General features: G+C 45.1%; 1 protein-coding gene across 5 annotated transcripts in view; it reads right to left on the reverse strand.

Annotated features, from left to right (window-relative positions):
- The window catches only part of GRIA3 (glutamate ionotropic receptor AMPA type subunit 3), a 199,442-nt gene that overhangs the window by 74,825 nt on the left and 105,195 nt on the right, over window positions 1-19,422 (reverse strand). For all 5 annotated transcript variants that reach the window (XM_063141934.1, XM_063141933.1, XM_063141931.1 and 2 more), the window contains exons 5-7: window positions 12,141-12,194; window positions 8,263-8,424; window positions 1,170-1,337 (exon numbers count right to left, since the gene is read on the reverse strand). In XM_063141934.1, coding sequence (XP_062998004.1) covers window positions 1,170-1,337; window positions 8,263-8,424; window positions 12,141-12,194 — 384 coding nt within the window. The remainder of the gene's footprint in view (window positions 1-1,169; window positions 1,338-8,262; window positions 8,425-12,140; window positions 12,195-19,422) is intronic.

Here is a 19,422-nt window from a genome sequence, read left to right on the forward strand (position 1 = left end):
ATTTATGTATTGTTTTTCTAGTCAGAGAAGTACTTACACTCTGTACATGCCTAAATGCCTTGCTCCTCATTGGTTATTGTATTGCAGAACTGTATTATGATTGGTGGGAAGGCTCTGCCCTTGTATCTGAGGGGAATTGACCCTATAAATATGTTTGCCTTTCCTGAAATTGTTGGGCAATTCCTCAGGTCTTCTGAGACTGTCACCTTGCATGACACATGACACACAGGGGATCCTGGGATCAGGGAGGTGTGGTGGGACCTGAAAGGGCGGGTCCCCGTGGTTCGCTGAGTGGTGGTCACAGACTCTCAAGACACAATTTCTCTCTCTTTAGAAGGTTTATTACGAGCAGCGCTGCAAGGTTTGTCCCGTGATAAAGCCTGGTCTAGCTAAGACTTATATTTTGCACACACGGTCAAACACATTTCCAGGAGCCCGTCTACACTTGTCTAGATGAAACGTAACAAGTTGGCAGAGATGACGTCAGCAGTCACGTGATGCTGTTGTTGTTACGTTTCTTCTGACTTTTAAAACCGTTCCACTTTCTGTTAAAATCGTTTTAAAACTAACAATGTGCCCCAACCTTTCGTTGTATTCAATGCAGTCTTTCAAAGTCATGTCTCGTGACCATGGTCTTTGCTTCCTGATTAGGACAAGTGAGGGCTTTTCTAGGGGAGGGAGAGCTGGCACAACGCGACGAGGGGGAGGGGGAGGGGGAGGGAGAGCGGTGAAAGAGGGGACAGAGGCTTAATTTTTTAAAAAAACTGCTTATCTTTCGGGGTGCACGTGGCCCCTTTAAGACGCTGCAGGGCTTCCCTCGTCCCTACGAGTCGCCCCACCTCCCTGCCGGCTTATCCCGGCAGGTCTAGCTCAGAGTCACCGGAAGAAGGAGGTTTACTTCAGAGCCGGTATGAGCATAATGAAGAACGTTCTAAAGAAGAGTGTGCCGGGGTAAAACGATAGAAGAAAAGGTATTTCGATTGACTGGGCTCAAGTTGCATTTTGTAACGTAGCAAGGGAGGATGCAACAATGCACTTAAACAACGGTGTAATGAATAGTGTAGATCCTGCCCTGATGTCCTAAAGATAATTTATGCATTCAAATACATTAGGGCATAGGTTGCTTGGGTGTTTTTTGTGGGTTGTTTTTTTTTTGCTTTTGTCCTTACCATTTTCAGTGCTCTCTCTATATCAATTCCTTGGCTCCAAGGCACAGCTGGGTTGGCTAAGCAATCTCCGGCACTACCTCTCCGTGAGACATCGACACGCTGCCTTCGAAGGTACCGAAAAGCTTCTGCGATGACCAGTATGGCATCGTGGGTCAGTGCAGATGTATACTAAAAGAGATGCAAGGCAAAGGAGACAGATTGTCATGCTGCATTCTGGGAACCGCTTCAGGGCTCAGTTGCTCTTTTGGTTCATTTGGTTTCTCAATAGCTTGGAGCAATCAGCCTAACCAGCCCATGCCAACCCATAATAGTTGCCAAGGGAGTGGTGATGGTGACATCCCCCCCTTTGTATTCTGTGACAAGCAATGTTCGAGGCAGGTCATCAACGGAGATCCCCTGTGCTAGAAATGGAACAATCCCCAACAAATCCAAAACGTAACCACCTTCCTTTTCTGTTGCGCTTTTAGAATGGAGGTGCAGGTCCCCTTTCAGCCCATGCAGTGTCGGCCACCAATTTGGATGGCTTTAAAGAAGGGTTGGATAAATTCCTGGAGGAGAAGGCTATCAATGATGGCTAGGTGCTACCTCCAGTATCATTAAGCCTGTGTGCACCAGTTGCTGAGGAACATGGGCGGGATGGTGCTGTTGCACTGTGTCCTGTTTGTGGGTCCCTGGTCAACAGTTGGTTGGCCTCTGTATGAACAGAGTGCTGGACTAGATGGACCCTTGGTCTGATCCAGCAGGGCTCCTCTGATGTTTTCATCTGTACATATCACTTATCATATGCGATTTTTGGGCAGCTCTGTGTCTTTTCTTGCCCTATTTTTTTTTTTTTTAGTAACGCAGATCCTCTTTTTCTGCAACACGCAATGGGCCACCCTCTGTGTACATTGTGGGATGGCCTCTGAAAGCAACAGAATGGCAACCACTTCCCTCCGCTCCCTTTTAATGTCACTGCATCAGAAATGTCTCCGCTGCCCGCTCCATTTCATCGCCTGACATTTACAAGGGCAGGGGAACTCACAATGCAAAGGCAGCTTGTCATGTATTTTAATTGAATCAACATTGGGAAGGGAGAGAAGGGGCAGACAGCCTGGGTCCCTGCTCTCACTGGCAGCTACAAAAACTCCGAAAGGTACAGGGTCGGCCTGCGGACAATTGCCTTGGCTCCCAAGAGTGCACGTTCCCAAGAGTTAAGTTCTTTCAATGACAAACAGACAATTGGGGGTGGGTGGGAGGAGGAATCAGGCTCATGAACTTTAAACTGCCACCCAGGGAGCATCTAAACAATTCTGCATCGGCCACTCATTCCTTCAAAACTCCACAGCATCACAGCTACGGGGTGGGAATAGCAAATCTTGACAGCAAGAGAAAGCATGCACTTTTTGGCTGAGGAAGTCATAGCATCAGCGGCCATTCAGCCCGTTGAACCTGCCCCCTGCCCTGCCTTCCCGCACTTCCAGTGATGTATCCTGGGCCTCAATCTGCCCCCCGGGAACACCTGCTGCTCCACCTTGAAGCGAAGTCACCACGGCGGTGACCTTGGAGCAATGGCAAAAGCCATGGTGAGTTGGCAAGTTTTTGAAGAAAAGCCTGTCGTGGCTGCCAGTTGATGGCCATGTCATATGAACAATGCAGCGCCACTGAACAGTCATCCTATAGACAGCCCCCCCTCCATCGCCTAGCACTGAAGACGCTTAGTAGTCCAACAGTATCTGGCAGGAATCAACATTTACGCAACAAAATCACTTTTTCTCTGTAGTCCACTGGTAAAAGGAGTTTTTCATCATCCAGGATGGAAAACACATCTGAGGATAGCTGGATTTTATGTTTTCAAAAATGGAGGATCCAATATTTGAGGGAGCACCTTCTCCTTTACCAGCCTGCCTGGTCATTGAGGGGCCTTGCTAGACCCAGCCGGATAAGCCGGCAGGGAGGCGGGGCGACAGCGCGCTAACTTTAGTGCGCACCGCCCCGCCTCCTAGACGGCCGACGCACAGGGACTATGGAAGCCCTGCAGCGTTGGCCTTTTTTTTTTGTTGTTGTTGTTAAAGGGGCCACGTGCGCCCCGAAGACTCCGGAGAAGGTAAGTGGTTTTTTTTTCTAAAATTATCTGTCCCTCGCCCCCATCCCATCCCCGGTTGTCTGTCCCTCCCCCCATCCCATCCCCGGTTGTCCGTCCCTCCCCCCATCCCATCCCCGGTTATCTATCCCTCGCCCCCATCCCATCCCCGGTTGTCTGTCCCTCGGCCCCATCCAATCCCCGATGTCCGGCTTCCCCCCCCTCTCCTGCCGGTCCAGCCTTCCCCCCTATCTCCCCCCCCCCCCGGGATCCCCCCGGCCCGATGGGCGCAGCGCTGAGCGCTGTGCCCAGTCCGTGGCTTTTCCTGGCTACTTGCGAGTAAGCGAGTAGCCGCAAAAAGCCACAGACTTTGCTAGACGTTCGCTTATGGCGCGTTAGGGGAGGCTTCAGCACGGCCTGGGGCTGGATTCCCCTATGTGTCATGTGGACGCACAGCAGGGAAACCAGGCCTCAAAGTGCGCTAAGGCCTCGTCTAGCAAGGTCTGAGGTAATCAAATGAGGCACTCTTGGTCAGTTCCATATACACATGTTGTCTGCTTAGCATCCACTCAGACTAGAACCTTCAGGGGATTGACCTCTCCCTGGTGAACTCCCTGCCTGTTGATGCAGGCACTGTCGTCATTTTGTTTTCAGCACCTTCGTATTTTAACAAGCCTCTATTCACTGACCAGGCGTGCAATTTGAATTGAAATATTTTAATTCTGTACTTTTAAATTCTTTTTTATTCTTTTTTTATTGCGGACTGCTCAGGAATCTTATCAGATATAGGGCCTGTTCAAACAAACTCTAAGCCATGGTTAGGCCTCTATCTCTTTTGCAGCAAATAGTTAGTGAGCATGTTTAAACCGTGGTTATGTAGCCACCATGGTTAGGAATAGTTCACGTGACATGCTAAGTCATGGTTCACATGGCACGCTAAGCCATAATGTTTAGCTCAAAATATTTAACTGTCATGGCTTAGCAGGTCACCTGAACAGGGACATAAAGTGGTATAGAAATCCTGTAAATAAATTAATTAATAATTATTCCCCCCCCCTGTCTTGCTTCCAGCAGTACTAGGGGCAGCTGTGGGTCGATCCAGTAACCATCACATGAATGGTCACACTGAATTTGATTGTGTGCAAACCTTCCCTGTTCCATCTTGGGATGTTGAACCTGCAGGCCCTATGACTTCGCATCAAGTCAATTTTCCTCTCTCCCCTTATTTCCCCACCCCCACCTGCACGTTGCCTGATGAAGAGATCTGGAGACCTTGAAAGCTTGCATATTTTTGGTGATCTTTTTGTTGGCCTAATAAAAGCATTACACTAATATAGGTTTTGGAATTTTGCATATTGCCAACGTGGCTACCTTTTCTTTCTCTTTTATATTTAACATCCTCTTTCCTCTTTTTTAAATGTGAAAAATTAGCAAGCAGTACAAAATATTCTGCCATGCACCAGGAAATAAGATCTGATTTCTGCTTGCTATTGTTTTCACAGGGATGAGAAAAGGATTTTGTAATAGCTGTCCAAACCTAGCTACAAGGTTGTTTTTCTTTTTCTCCAACCAGGCTACTGCAATTATCAGGAACCTTAATGCAGTTCCTTCCAAATCATGCCAAGAGACAAATCTAATTTTCTATTTTATTCATATTCTACTAACAAATGCATAAGCATGCAAAAGAAAAACCAGCGAGGGAGGAAAGGAAAGAGTTGATGAAATACTGAATAAATTAAAACACCACAGCTTTCCTCCCTAGACAATCTTACTTCCTAATCAAAAATAAAAAATAAAAATATTGTACATCAATTCTTAAGGATGCCTTTTTTTTTTAAGGGGGTGGTCTTGCCTGTTTAATAAACAGTATACAAGTTTTACAAATCAGGAGCACGCATATACAACTATTAGTGTAAATCCCTGAGCGGTACCCAACATTAAGAGTATTTTTTAAAGCCAGAGGAGCACTTTTCTGCTACAAAAATCATTTTTAAAAACAAAACAAAAACTGGACCGATAGCACAAAGAAGTATGTCTCCGACCTCTGATCTATGGTATTTATTTAATTTATATCCCACTTTTCTGCCAAAAAAGGCACTCAAGGCAGCTAACAACAAAACTCAGAATGAAAATGCAGTGTTAATTAAAACATGGCATAATTACAAATAAATTAAAAACACAACAATAATGCCTTAAGACATACGACCCAACTAAAAATCCCTTCAGCAACAGACCAGCTGTTATGCTGAAAGTCCTGCCTGACTAAAAGCATATTTTCCTGTTGGTGGAAAGACAAAAGTGAGGGGCCAACCTAGCATCCCTCAGCAAGGAATCCTAGAGGATGGGAGCGGCCACCGAGAAGGCCCTGTTTCACCAAATGATGTGCCACTGAGGGTGGAGGTACTGAGGTAAGGGCCTCAACCAAATATCTTAAAACAAGGGCAGGCTTGTAAATGTGAGAAGGCATTTTTCAGATAGCATACGTCATAAGCAGAACTTGGAATTGTCTCTGAAAATAGACAGGTAGCCAGTGGAGCTGTTCTAAAAGGGGGTCATGTGTTCCCTGTAACCAGTCCTCATCAACAGTATGATGAAATCATCCTTGGGTCAGATTGGACGATGTGGCTTCTTGGGTCACCTGCTCACATACAATGACACCAGATATTTCTGAGTGGGCATAACTTGAATAGGGTGAATGAGTTTAAACCCTGATCACACAGCCAATAAAATCTAGGAATCAATTTTGGAATCTGAGCCAATGTAGGATTTTGTGCATGAACAACCTATCTGAATGTTAAGTTAATGTCTAGAGGCATCTGGGACTAGACAAGGTTGCCTGGAAAAAAGATGCATTTCTACTCCCTACCAGATGCAGGGAGGGATCTGGACAGGATCTACACTACTGCTTTAAAACAGTTTATAATAGTATTGACAACAACAATAATAAAATTATTTCTTGCCCGCCTCTCGATTTTGATCGAGGCGGGGAACAACAGTAAGTATAAAATACATAAAATATTGATTAAAAACATAGTAAACTTCGTTGAAATACATCCTAAAAGCATCCTAAAATTCCACTGGATAGGCCTGCCGGAAGAGATCAGTCTTTATAGCTTTCTTAAATGCTAAAAGGCTGTTAAGTTGATGAACCTCCTCCGGCAGCCCATTCCACAGTCTGGGAGCAGCAGAAGAGAAGGTCCTCTGGGTAATACCTGTCAGCCACATTTTGGCTGGCTGAAGGAAATTCTACCCAGAGGACCTAAGTGTGTGGGGTGGATTGTATGGGAGAAGGTGATACCTCAGGTAGCTTGGACCCAAACCATGTAGGGCTTTAAAGGTGATAACCAACTCTTTATACTTTGCCCAGGAACTAATTGGCAGCCAGTGAAGATATTTTAAAACTGCTGTGATGTGGTCATCCCTAGGTGTACCTGTGACCAGCCTGGCTGCCACATTTTGAACTAGTTGAAGTTTCCGGACTAGGTACAAAGGTAGCCCTATGTAGAGCACATTGCAGAAGTTGAGCCTCGAAGTTACCAGCGCGTGCACTACCACCTTTAGGTCTTCCAACTCTACGAAGGGGCGCAGCTGGCGTATCAGCCGAAGCTGATAGTAGGCACTCCTGACAACCGTTGGGGCCCAGGACACACGCCGTATACAGTTTTCAAATTGTTTTCAAAGGGTTATATCCTGCTTGGTGTAGATCTAGCCCTTGTCTTTCCCAAGTCCCCATTTCTAAAGTCATGTCCACATTATCACACCCACATTCTCTGTGTTAAGTAATCCACGCTTACTATGAATATCACGGGTAAGAGGAGCAATGGCCAGAGTGTGCTAAGGAGTGGCTTAATTCAGGTCAAGTGATATTGAGCATGTGTGTCTGGAGCTTCAGCAGAACCCAGGAAGTCCTACTTTGTGTGTCTGTGCCCCATGACAGCTGGCTGGCTGGCAGCATGAGCTGCTGTCCCAGCTCTCTGCTGCATCGCAGCCCTGCACATAGCTGGAGAGTGGTATTGCAGCTACCCACTCAACAGGGATCAGGTGATGCAAGGAGGCCAATAGGGTTCCAGCTAGTCCTATAAAGCTGGTGATACTAGTGTGTCTCCCCAGTCTCTTATTCACAGGCTGATCTGTTCTTGGACTGCCCATCCTCACTTGCCTCCTGTGCCATCTGCTTTCCTCCAATGTCAACCCCAGGAATACTCTGGCTGCTTGAATGCCCGAAACTGCCTAGCTTTCAGGAACATTGGAACCTGACTTACATTCTGTCATTGGTCTGGCAGCCATTTCAGCAGGCTGTACATGTTGGGGCCAGAACTTTCCCTTGGGAATTCTGTTTGTGCTCAGAAACACACCTCACAATGCAGGTCTTACTTAGCAGAGTAAGTTTATTAGCTTCAGACTTCTTTACAGTTCCGTGTCATTGTGCAGAGTGACAAAAGCTATACACATATACATATATACACAGTTTTTTAATCTATATTACATACAGCTGTGATTAGGCTAACCCAGCCTCAAGGATCTTTGGTATATTCATATCATTAACACCATGATATCTTAGAGAATCCTGGCAAGGTTCCCAGTACAGCTTCTATCTCAAGGTAATTGCTCACAGATATTCTTCCTCTGTTTAGCCTTGAGATAGCCCCACACACACAATTTTAATGACTACGCAAGCCTTTTACTTTCTTAAACTTAACAGTACAGAGGGAGGTTAGAGGCAAAGTGGGCCACTCTTTGGGGATGACTTTTTCCCCCTCTGACTTTTTCCCCCTCTGCCATCCCCATCATTATTTCCTTGTTTATCACATCTTTTTAGATTGTAAGCCTGTGAGCAGGCACTGTCTTGTTTTACTGATTTTTAGCTGAGGATCACAATAAAGCTAGCTGCACTTCAGCACCTTGGATAGCTCCTTTAGAATTCTGATGGGTTCTGACTGAAACCCGGAGCAGATTCACCACCCCACTGTCACCAGAGCTCCCAGCCTGCCCTGCATTTCTTGCACATATCAACACTGCTCTACAACTTACCTTCAATGGAGAATTTTTGGCTTCCGGGAATTCCCTTTCATCTAGTCTCACCCAGCGCTGCATAAACTGCTGGACCATCGGGTTTTCGTTATTAATAATCTGAAATCCAGTTACGTTGGCACCTCCTTGCACCACTCTTTCCACAGAAATGTCTGTAAAACCCTGGGGACAATAGAAAGAGTATGTTGTTGTTTGTTTCCATTAGAGAGACACATGCCACTTCCAGGTTGATGTGGTCCAGTACTAGAAAACCATTAACCACATTAACTTGCCTGATTTATAAACGGACCCTGACTTCCATGTAGCAAGAGAGGAAATGAGAAATATTCCCATGTTCTCTTTTAGTATATAAAAAATAAATTATTGCTGTTTAGAAAGGCTGGAGACAATGTAGGGTGGATTCCTGCATTGAGCAGGGGGGTTGGACTCAATGGCCTTTAAGGCCCCTTGAACTCTACTATTCTATGATTCTATGAATAAATACTATGCTCCTGTATCTTTAACAGTTGCATAGAAAAGGAAATTTCAGCAGGTGTCATTTGTATATATGGAGAACTTGCTGAAATTCCCTCTTCATCACAATTTTATTTATTTATTTATTTATTTCATTTATATCCCGCCTTTTTTTCCTCCAAGGAACCCAAGGCGGTGTACATAATCCTCCTCCTCTCCATTTTATCCTCACAACAACCCTGTGAGGTAGGTTGGGCTGAGAGTCTGTGACTGGCCCAAAGTCACCCAGTGGGTTTCCGTGGCCGAGTGGGGACTAGAACCCGGATCTCCCGACTCCCAGTCCAACACCTTAGCCACTGCACTACACAGTTAAAGGTGCAGGAGCTATACTACAGCGACCAGATTTAAAAGAGGGCAGGGCACCTGCAGTGTTAAGTGTTGTGATAAAGAGGGGATTTCACCAGGTTCCCCATATATACAAATGGCACCTGCTGAAATTCCCTTTTCTATGCAACTGTTAAAGATACAGGAGCCCTGTTCTCCTTTTCATAGGGTCACCCTAGAGAACTAGCATTGTACCTCTGCCTTCCCTTCTCTCAAGCACCTTAATGCAATACTTTTAGGATCTGTTCAGACATGGTTTCCTGTTACTTCTATCCTGAGAAACTCTGACTATGATCCCAATATGATGTGAGGAGTAGATGTGGCCTTAGTGCCCCCTCTGGATGTTTTGGATTACACCTCCCATAATCCCTGACCATTGGCCACTCTGTTTGGGGATAATGGAAGTTGTAGGCCAAAACCTTTGGCTCGGGAAATCTACTTGTACTATATCCTGTCCACAATAATTGCTCTGTGTTAGGAATGTCCAGATTATTGTGGAACCCATCCTGCCTGTGTTTCAGTGTTGGTCATTCCAGCATTCGTTCACAGATGGATTTGATTCACAACAATTTTCATAATTTATGTTAGTAGGGAACATTTAGTGTATTGTCCCCCATTCCTTTAGACTTTTCCATACCTATATTTTCCAGTATGGCATATGACTCCACAGAAACTTGAATATTTTGCAGTGAACTAATTTGCATAAATTTCAGGAAAGTAAAATAATGAATGAATCCAGAAGTCCACAGACTCTGTGTGGATTCCGCAGATTGGATTCTTTGAAATCTGAAATCATTTTAGTCTGTTTCAAATTTCTCTAGCATCCCTACTCTATGTAAGCTCGGCTAAGAACTGGTGGTATATCAAGAGAGGCTTAAATAGAGTCTCTCAAGAGCAGTTAGTCAGCAGGTATCAGTCAACAGATATAATGTTTCAGGGAGGTCTGTGCATTTCAGTGTACAAACTGCAGCATTGTCAGTCCACTGTGCACGGAGACATAATCTGCCCTTACACAATGTAATCATGTTTTAAAATTAATCCTGACCATTTGGGACCTTGCAAAGAAAGAAGAACATTACAGAGAATCAGCTCCAAGTGTTAGGCAGAACGCAGGGGACTTAAGGAATAGCAAACTACTCACAAAAGAGATTCACATTCTAAAACGCAGGAAGTGAGTGAGTGAGTGTGTGTGTGTGTGTGTGCATGTGTGTGTGTGTGTGTATGTGTGTGTGTGTGTGTATGTGTGTGTGTGTGTGTGCATGTGTGTGTGCATGTGTGTGTGTGTGTGTGTGTATAATTCGCTGTGATAAGAAATACCTGGAAATAATGTACCTGTTATGAAGTGTATTTTAGAAATAGGTAGACCTAGGGCATACTGTGTCTAGTTACTGAACATGAAACACAATAAGCTTTAGATGTACTTCCAGAATTGGACAAATGAATTGTTAAGCAGTCTGGCAACTTGAGTAGATAGAATTATGGATTAACTCTGACTCTTCGCAACAACTGTAAAACAACCAAGCATAATGTCGTATCTTCCAACAGTGAGGCTATATTATTGAGAAGAGATTTGGATTATCAACTGCATATTTTGAGAGGAAATTCAAATAATGCATTAGGTTTAAATTGTTAGGGCAAGAAAGCTCCTTCAAATAAAACCATGAGGCTGCTCTTCAGTGACTGAAAAATATATTCTGGCCATGATCCAGCTACTTTAGGCATGCTCTAAGGTTTGTAGATGCTCACTGGGAACTTTTGTAACTCCTCTTAAATATATATATTTATTTATTTATTACATTTATATACCGCCCCATACCGAAGCTCTCTGGGTGGTTTACAAAAGTTTAAAACAGTGGACATTAAAAACAAATATACAAAAATCGAAAAGCATAAAAACAGCAATATCAAATCAGGAATATTGGGCCTCTTTCAGCCTGCTGTCATTGTGAGTGGCATTCTGGGGGTGGGGGCAAATGGTGTGCTCGCCAACCAGGAAATGGGACAATGAAATGGGTGCAGGGATATTTTGGCCCAGCACTGAAATATAGTACTGATTTTGTGGTGGTGGGTTTTATCTAGGGGTGTGCACGGACCCCGCGCTCTGCCCCGCGGGCCGATCCGAAAATTTCGGATCGGCCCGTGCCGCTCCGCCCATACTCCGCTCCTCTTCACCGCGGAGCTCCGGCTCCAAATCAGAGCTCCGCAGTGGAGGGGAGTGGTGCCAGATAAGGCCGGGAGAGGAGGGCGGGGGGGGGGGGTACCGGGCCCTGCCGCCGTCGCCGCCCGTGCGGCGACGGCGGCAGAGCCCGGTAAGGGACCAAGGGGGAGGGGGGCCTTACCTGCCTCCGTCCACGGTCCCTCGGCTTCTTCAATTGAGCTCGTGGTTCAACCAGGAAGTCTGGGCTGCAAGTGCGGCCTAGACTTCCTGGTTGAACCGCGGGCTCAATTGAAGAAGCCGAGGGACTGCGGACGGAGGCAGGTAAGGGAGAGGAGGGGGGTTTACTGGGCCCTGCCGCTGTCGCCGCATGGGCGACACCGACAGCAGCAGGGCCCGGTAAACCCCACTTACCTTTCCGGCGGAGCTCCGGATCGAGGCGAAGGATACGCCTTCACCTCGATCCTCTTCGCCACGCTCCGCCGGCCCCCCAATCCTCTTCGCCTCCGCCTTAAGGGGAGGCAAAGCACCCCGCTCTGCTTCTAATTCGCCGGTCTGGTTAGAAGCGGAGCACATCCCTAGTTTTATCATCTTGTTGTTCTCTTATTTGAATCTTGGAAGAAAATCATGATTTAAATTTGAGAGAAATAAAATAAATGTATGTTACATCAGGAGTTGGAAAATGAATTGAGTGCCTCCGCCCCCTCGCACCAATTCCTTGGGCATATGGAACTGGTTGCCCAGTTCATTGAGTTCTAGCATCTGTCCTTCTCCAAGCATTTCTGCTCTGGCTAATTAAGAATGACATGACGTAAATGCCAATATATTATTTCCTACAGCCATGCTGAATTTCTTTTATAAATATATATATAATATGAGATCTTACCAGGTTAGCCAGCATGTAGTGATAACTTCTGGAATTTTTACTAAGGATTGAAACCTATACAAAGGAGAAAGAACAGAAAACAAGCTGTATTACTTTGAAGAAGGAAATGATTTTCAACAAGAATAAGAAACTGGAAAAGCACTATCTTAATGTGGTCTTGTGGGCCAGTCCCTGTTAACAATCTTGCTGCCCTGTTTTGTACCAACTGAAGTTTCGTACACACCACAGCACTTCTTTAAGCCAAATCAGAACCGGATTTCTCCGCAATGAACATCCCTACCTTCTAATAGCAGTTGTTGTTGGCCATTCTTATTCTAACCTAAAATTAGAAATCGTTGGCTTTGCATGCAGCTATTTATGAAATTGGTCATCACAATAAAGTAGTACTCATTTAGACTGGGACAAGGACAGGGAAAAATGTTCTCAGAGGATAATTCTACAGGGGGAGGGGGAAGAATCTTAGATTTTATTTTCTTTCTTCCCACGGCTTTTCCCTAGTAAATGCCATGTGATTACATTTACTGTGCTGTTCTCTTGCCAGGATTAAGTGGGAACAATCTTTTGCAGCTGCTCTTTAAAAATCTGCAGCCCACACACAGAATCGGTGGCATCTCTACCCCTCCCAACCCGACTTCAGTCATTTCTGTGGGGGAAATGGCAAGCAGTCCATTAATTACCCTCTCACTGGCCAAGCCGTTTTCAAACAAAGACATGCTCCTTACGGTTGACAGCCCATTTGAGGGTTGTTACGGAAATGAAGCACTCCACAGGAATGCCAAGAAGACGTTTACAAAAATAAATAAATGAATAAATAAATACCTCCCCACGTTTCAAAGGCAGAAAAGCAAAACGCTAGGTACGGCAAGGCGGTTGGTGCCAAATTAAGCCAATGACAAGTTTCAGAGAGCGGAAGGAAACTTCTAGGGTGGACAATTTAAAATTTATTTAAACTACTGATTGAGTAAAATGATACTCTCCATAACGAGGCAACACATATTTCAAAACGTACAAACAAAATCAGGTTGGGTGATTTTTTAAGGAAAGTACTTATTAAAATGCAGGTGAAGGAAGATCTCTTAGAAGATGCAGGGCCAGCATCAAAGGTAGGCATGATTGGACACCTGCCAAGGGCCCACATCCCAGCAAGGACCTACTCCAGGGACAAGAGTGACCTGGAATTGTTCTTCCTCTTCACCATTGCAACCTTCCTGTTCACCTGCGATTCTGGCCCAGACAACAGTGGCTGTGAAAAGGAAGAGCAGCAGATGCTATTGGCTACTTGTTTGCTGCGTCTCTGCCTGTTGAGCAAGCAAGAGGTAACAATGGTGAGAAAGAGGAGGAGAAATAGCAGCTGGTGACCATGGTGGTGAGAAGGTAGAATGAAGTTTATTCTTAATTTTGGTCTTGTGAAGCCTCAATAGATTGTTCCATGAACTTTGGGTAGGAGAGGATGTTTGGTCAAAAGTGGAGGTCTTAAAAGATGTTTACCCAAATGTTCTTTAGAAAAACTCAGGGTGTTGTCCCATGCCATTCCCAAATGGACTCGAGTAGAAAAGAGAGGGGTGAGGGAAGCACCACAATGCAGATGCCAAAAGTGAGACAAGATCTGGTTTTGGGAAGAAAAAAACTTATCTTAAATAAAAAAAAAGTATTTTCTTCAGTGCACTCTATGCGTTTCTGATATAAAATCCTTCCTCAGGAGCATAAGTGTTAAAATAAATGACAAAAAATGAAGAATTCTCAGCTTTTGGGGGGTGTCCCTGCTGAGATCTACATTATCTGGAAAACCCCTACTCACTGAGGGAGGGGACCATTGAGGGCATTTCTTCACTAAAGTTGGCACTGCACACGCTGGTAACTTTGAGGCTCGACTTCTGCAATGCGCTCCACATAGGGCTACCTTTGTGCCTAGTCCAGAAACTTCAACTAGTTCAAAGTATGGCAGCCAGGCTGGTTACTGGTACACCCAGGGGTGACCACATTACACCACTTTTAAAATCTCTTCACTGGCTGCCAATTAGTTTCTGGGCAAAGTCTAAAGTGTTGGTTATCACCTTTAAAGCCCTACATGGTTTGGGTCCATGCTACCTGTGGGATCTCCTTCTCCTGTAAATCCGCCTCGCACACTCAGGTCCTCTGGGCAGAATTTACTCCAGTCAACAAAAACAAGGCTGACAACTAATATCCAGAGAACCTTTTCCTCTGCCGCTCCCAGATTATGGAATGACTTACCGGGAGAGATTTGTCAACTCAACAGTCTTCCGGATTTTAAGAAAGCTATCAAGACTGATCTCTTCCGGCAGGCCTACCCAGATGAATTTTAAGATGCCTTTTAATAATGTGCTGCTTTTAATAATGTATTAGTTTTAAATGTTTTAATTATATGTATTTTATGGGATTTGCATTTATGTTGTACCCTGCCTCGATCCGGAGGGAGAGGCAGGTAACTTCTTCTTCTTCTTCTTCTTCTTCTTCTTCTTCTTCTTCTTCTTCTTCTTCTTCTTATTATTATTATTATTATTATTATTATTATTATTCAATTTCCCTCCTTCCCGTTCATGGACTATTCATGGGTGGGGGATCTGCAAAGAATTTCAGTGTAAGTTCTTACAATTTTCATGGTGGGTGCTGGTCTTCCTCTTTACACAAGGTGGCCTAGGAATGTTCTTTCTTGTACAAAAGGTGTGGGGGAAGACCTGCCACCACTTCATGAGGTAGGTTAGCTGTTCTCAGCAGCCTGACTGCATTTACAGGACAAAATGGCCCCGGGAACCATTTTTCCTTGGGGCATTTTGTCCCAGGAATAACAGCTGGGCTATTGTCTGCCACTGCTACGCTGCTTGACGTAGCAGTAGGCATATATATGAAAGAATAGGCTGCGTCCCCAAAATGTCCTGTTTGTTCTGCCTGCAAATCTGCTACATCTGTTCACCCTCTTGCCCTGCTATTGGTCTACTTGGCCCGACCTTGCTGGATCCACACCACAGAGCCGCCAACACTCCGTCCCGCTTCCATGAAATCTAATAGATTTCCAGCAGAGAAAGCTTCACACAGTCGTCAGATCACCGTGAGGCAGCTACCAACTTCTCGCTTTAGAATATAGAGCATTTCCAGAAGACGCTTGTCAGTTTGTGTGCGTGTGTGTTTATTTTAATACACAGAGAAATCCAAGGTTGATGGAAGAAAAAATGCCTTAATTAGACCCTAATAGTACTTTTAAAATTCAGCACGTCTTCCTTGCCTAGAGCTAACAGGCGTGAAAGCCCTAGAAAACATTACAACAACCCACATGAAAAAAGAAGAGGTGAGCTGATCAGAACCAATCAGCCACATTGGCGTCAGACCTACAGGAGCAAATGAATTTGATAATGCTTTCCCATGAAGCAGAAATACAGGCGGAGGACAAATAAACCTTGTCAACTGTTCATTTTTTAAATTTTATTTTATGTTTTTTAGGCAAGGGAGCTGCAGGGAAAACTGACAAGAGGGGCTATAAGGATAGCACAAAGATTTTGCCTATCCCCACGGCTTAGAAATCCTATTTATCTTGATGATGCCAGACAGACAAACGACAAATGTCTCCTTTCTTTGGTGTTAACCCTTAAGAGACTGGAGTCGAACCTCTTTCAGCCCAGGGGCTGGATTCCATTTCAGAGAAGTTCCGGGTGCACGCGTTCCAGTGCTGGGCGGGGCTGAAAGCAAAAGGGGTGTGGCCAAAGGCAAAAAAGTTTCAAGCTCTTCCTGCCAGTAACTCGGCTGTAGCAAAGGGATTTAAAAAGGGGGGGGGGGACCTGCAGAAAAGCTGAGTAATCATCACATGCTCAGTGGTGGGGGCCAGATTGTGACCCCAAGGGGGCCAAAATTGGCCCCAAGTTCTGAGTTTCTGCACCCTTAAAATATGCCACAATTAAAAAAAATTCTCAAGGGAAAAATTATAATAGTAATAGATCAGCTGGTCTATACCACCCCCCTTTCCTATAGACTAGTCCAAAGCCCAGGTGATTTTTCCATGACACCCTCCCCCCCGCATTTTAAACCTTTGGCTCATCAGTAGCACAGATGACACCCAACCACCATCTTTGCCAATGTGTAGTAGGAAAACAAAGATAATGGCTAAAAGGATACCAAAATGATGGGTTAGGTCTGTTGCTTTTAAAGGTGGACAAATGGTGAAGAGTCGCCTGGACTACAGAGGTTTCTTATGAAACCTAAACTGGTAGGGAGTGAGGGCAGAGTGAGGAAAGGGGGCTGGTAGTAGCGGGAACCCCTCGTGCCAAGGGTCACCTCAAATCTGAAATCAGTCCTAGAACCATGCCATCAAGAGGTTCGCTGCAGAACTGACACTACGGGCGCAATCCTTCAGTTAGCAACTCAGATATATCAGATCCTAGTGATCTATGCTTATTTATATCAGGAATCCAGAGTAAAATGTTTGCCCTCCTGTTTTCAGCCTTCTTTGAAGATGGCAACTCAGATGTTCCTGAGCCCATTATATTGTTCCTCCAGATAAAATATTGAAGCTGACAAGGCAGCTTTGCTAAATATTTCCATGGGTTTTGCAATAAGTAATAACTCATAGAACTATGCCACTTCAGTGGGGGTGACAGTGAGCGATTGTCCTGCTCTGATGTATCTTCTTCATTTTGCAACAGCACCAAACAAGGTGGTGATATTCCGATGGACAGCCAACTTTTTGTCTGGGTTAGCAAAGAAATGATTGTGGGTAATAATGGGACTTGTAGTCCATTCTATCTGGAGAGCACCAAAAGAGAGGAAATACACCACCAAGAAAGAGGATAAAAAAGGACAGTTCTGCATAATATTTTCATATGGTAATTTCCATGTTGCAAGTGTAGAAATTATAATAACTATAATTTCTTCAGAAGCACAACAAATCTCACCATAGTAGGGAAGATATTTATCATATGACCTGTGTCCCTACTCAGTCCACATCCAGGGGCAACTGTTGCAACCGCTGTCAAGTTGCAAGAGTGCTCTGTTACTGCCCAGGTACCACTGTCACTCTCCAGGTGCAATTGTTGCAACTGACCAGGTGCAACTGACCAGATGCAGCAGTGCTCATTCACTCTCCAGGTGCAACTGACCAGATGTAAGTAGCCCCTCCCTGCTCTCTCTTCTTCTGCGTCTTCATCGGTCAACCAGGCCTGGACTGGACAGTCCTCCAAACAGAACTTTCCCAACTAGCAGATATACTTGCAAGTAAGCAACACAGATTGCCCTTGACACTTACTCATTAGAATTCCTGGGTTATTCTCTGATCACAGGAGGAATGTCAACCAAGTGGGTCAAAGGTGGGAAGGAGTTTTGTCCCTCCTTGTCCAAAAATTATTATTTTTTGTGGGGGGGGGGGAGGAGCTGGTTAGGCCAAAGGTTCTCTTGGCAAAAGGTCTATTGCTAGAGTGTTTCTCGTCCCATCCAATATTGCAATTTTTCTACCTTCTTCTCCTACTTGGTTTAATAGAGTTCTCTCTCTCTCTCTCTCTCTCTCTCATGGGTTGCCTTGGAAACTAATTAAGGAGTGACTCTGGTTGCGAGTGAAGTTTCCGCCCCAGTACTTGTGGTTGAGAGACAGATGCAGAAATTAAGGTAATGCCTACAGAGATAACAAAGCATACGAGCCTTCATTTAAAGATGAACAAAGACAGAAAAGTTAGGACTGGAACTAAGCACTTTCCTGCCTTTTATGGCCTACAGGAGGAGCAGACACCCGGGATGGCATTGGGGTCAGCAGAGTTGGGGGGATATCTCTCCCCCCATGGTGGTGGTGGGGAATTTCATGGAAAAAATGGGTGGGGTGGGGGTGGCGAAAGCTTAAATCTTCTCCCAAAGCATCACGGTCCCAATCCAAATTAGGCTTGTGCATGTTTACAAGACAGAAGAGAATGCTACTAAACCAATGTTTAGTTTGGCCCAGAGAGAGAGAGAGAGAGAGAGAGAGAGAGAGAGAGAGAGAGAGAGAGAGAGAAGACCACACATGCAGAGGTTACTGCTTCTTCTCATTGCATCTGTACACCAGGGGAGGAAAAGTGAACAGGCAGCAGTATCCAGGCAGCTGACTTGAACCACGATGATCCAAAACTCCACTTTTGCTGCTGCGGAGCAGTGGTAGCTAACCTTGATGCCGCAGTGAAAGTGCGGGGTTTCCAACACCGGCCACATCTCCTGTCCTCTGCCCAGGCAGACAGCAACCAATCAAGGGTCGCCATCCACCCGACCACACCTCTGCTGCCACTCCAGAGCGAGGCTTACCTGGCAGAAGCACCATCCTTGCCTCGCTCCAGAGGAAAAGGTCGGGTTAAGTCCCCAACTTCTTTTCCCCACAGTTTCAGCAGAAAGCCCTGGGGTGAGTGGGTGACTGCTGCTGCATTGTATAATGGACACTATGCCACTGTGCACTGACCCCAGGGCTTTCTGAGTGTTTAGGCAGCCCCCAGGAAGAAGAGCAGCAGGGCCAAGGAACTCCAGAGATAGGTTGAGACCAAGGCCAAAGAAACTCAATTTTTGATTAATTCTAACATTCTCAACTCAAAAGGTCAACAAAAAGCCCTACATATCCTCTGAAACTGACTTGCTCAATCACATTTCCCATTGTTACTCCAAGAGCCATTGTATTTAACTTGAAGGCCTACAGGGAGTCTGTCCAGCACTTTGGAAACATGGCCATTTTATTCCCTATGTCAGTGTTACTTAGGTTTCGTTCACTGGATGTTTCCACTTAATCCTAAAATTGCCTCTTGGCCTAACCTTTCTTGAAGATTGCATTTGAGAACAGCCTCCGCTTGATAAAAAAGCAGAGGGCTCTCTGGAATGAGCAAGCTCTTTCACCAGTTTGATCTTGAATGAGCTCCTCTCTTCTCTAATTTCCCCTTTGGGGATTTTCGGTCTAAATGGACATATAGGCACTCTGGCTTGAAATAAGACGTGTTGCCTCTTGCCAAAAGCAAAGCCATCTTTCTGCACCTGAATTATTGGCTCTTAAAAGTATACAAGGCACCTCTCTGAGAAGAGTTCTGGGACAAGATTGCTTTCAACTCAGGGAAAATAAAGTCATTTCATATCTACCAAGGTTTCAGAACAGTTGACAAGGGGTGTGTGGAGGAAAGAGGGGTCTTGTGCATGGCCAAAATTTGCTTGTGAGAGCAAAGAGCCTACTTGGTCTTAGGGATGTTCAGACTTTGCTAAATCTATTCTGTCTGTCTTTTGCACATTTTCAGACATCTTTTATTCCATTGTCTGCTCATTGATGGATTTGGATTTTTTG

This window comes from Elgaria multicarinata, chromosome 15 (assembly GCF_023053635.1).
Source record: "Elgaria multicarinata webbii isolate HBS135686 ecotype San Diego chromosome 15, rElgMul1.1.pri, whole genome shotgun sequence".
NCBI lineage: Eukaryota > Metazoa > Chordata > Lepidosauria > Squamata > Anguidae > Elgaria > Elgaria multicarinata.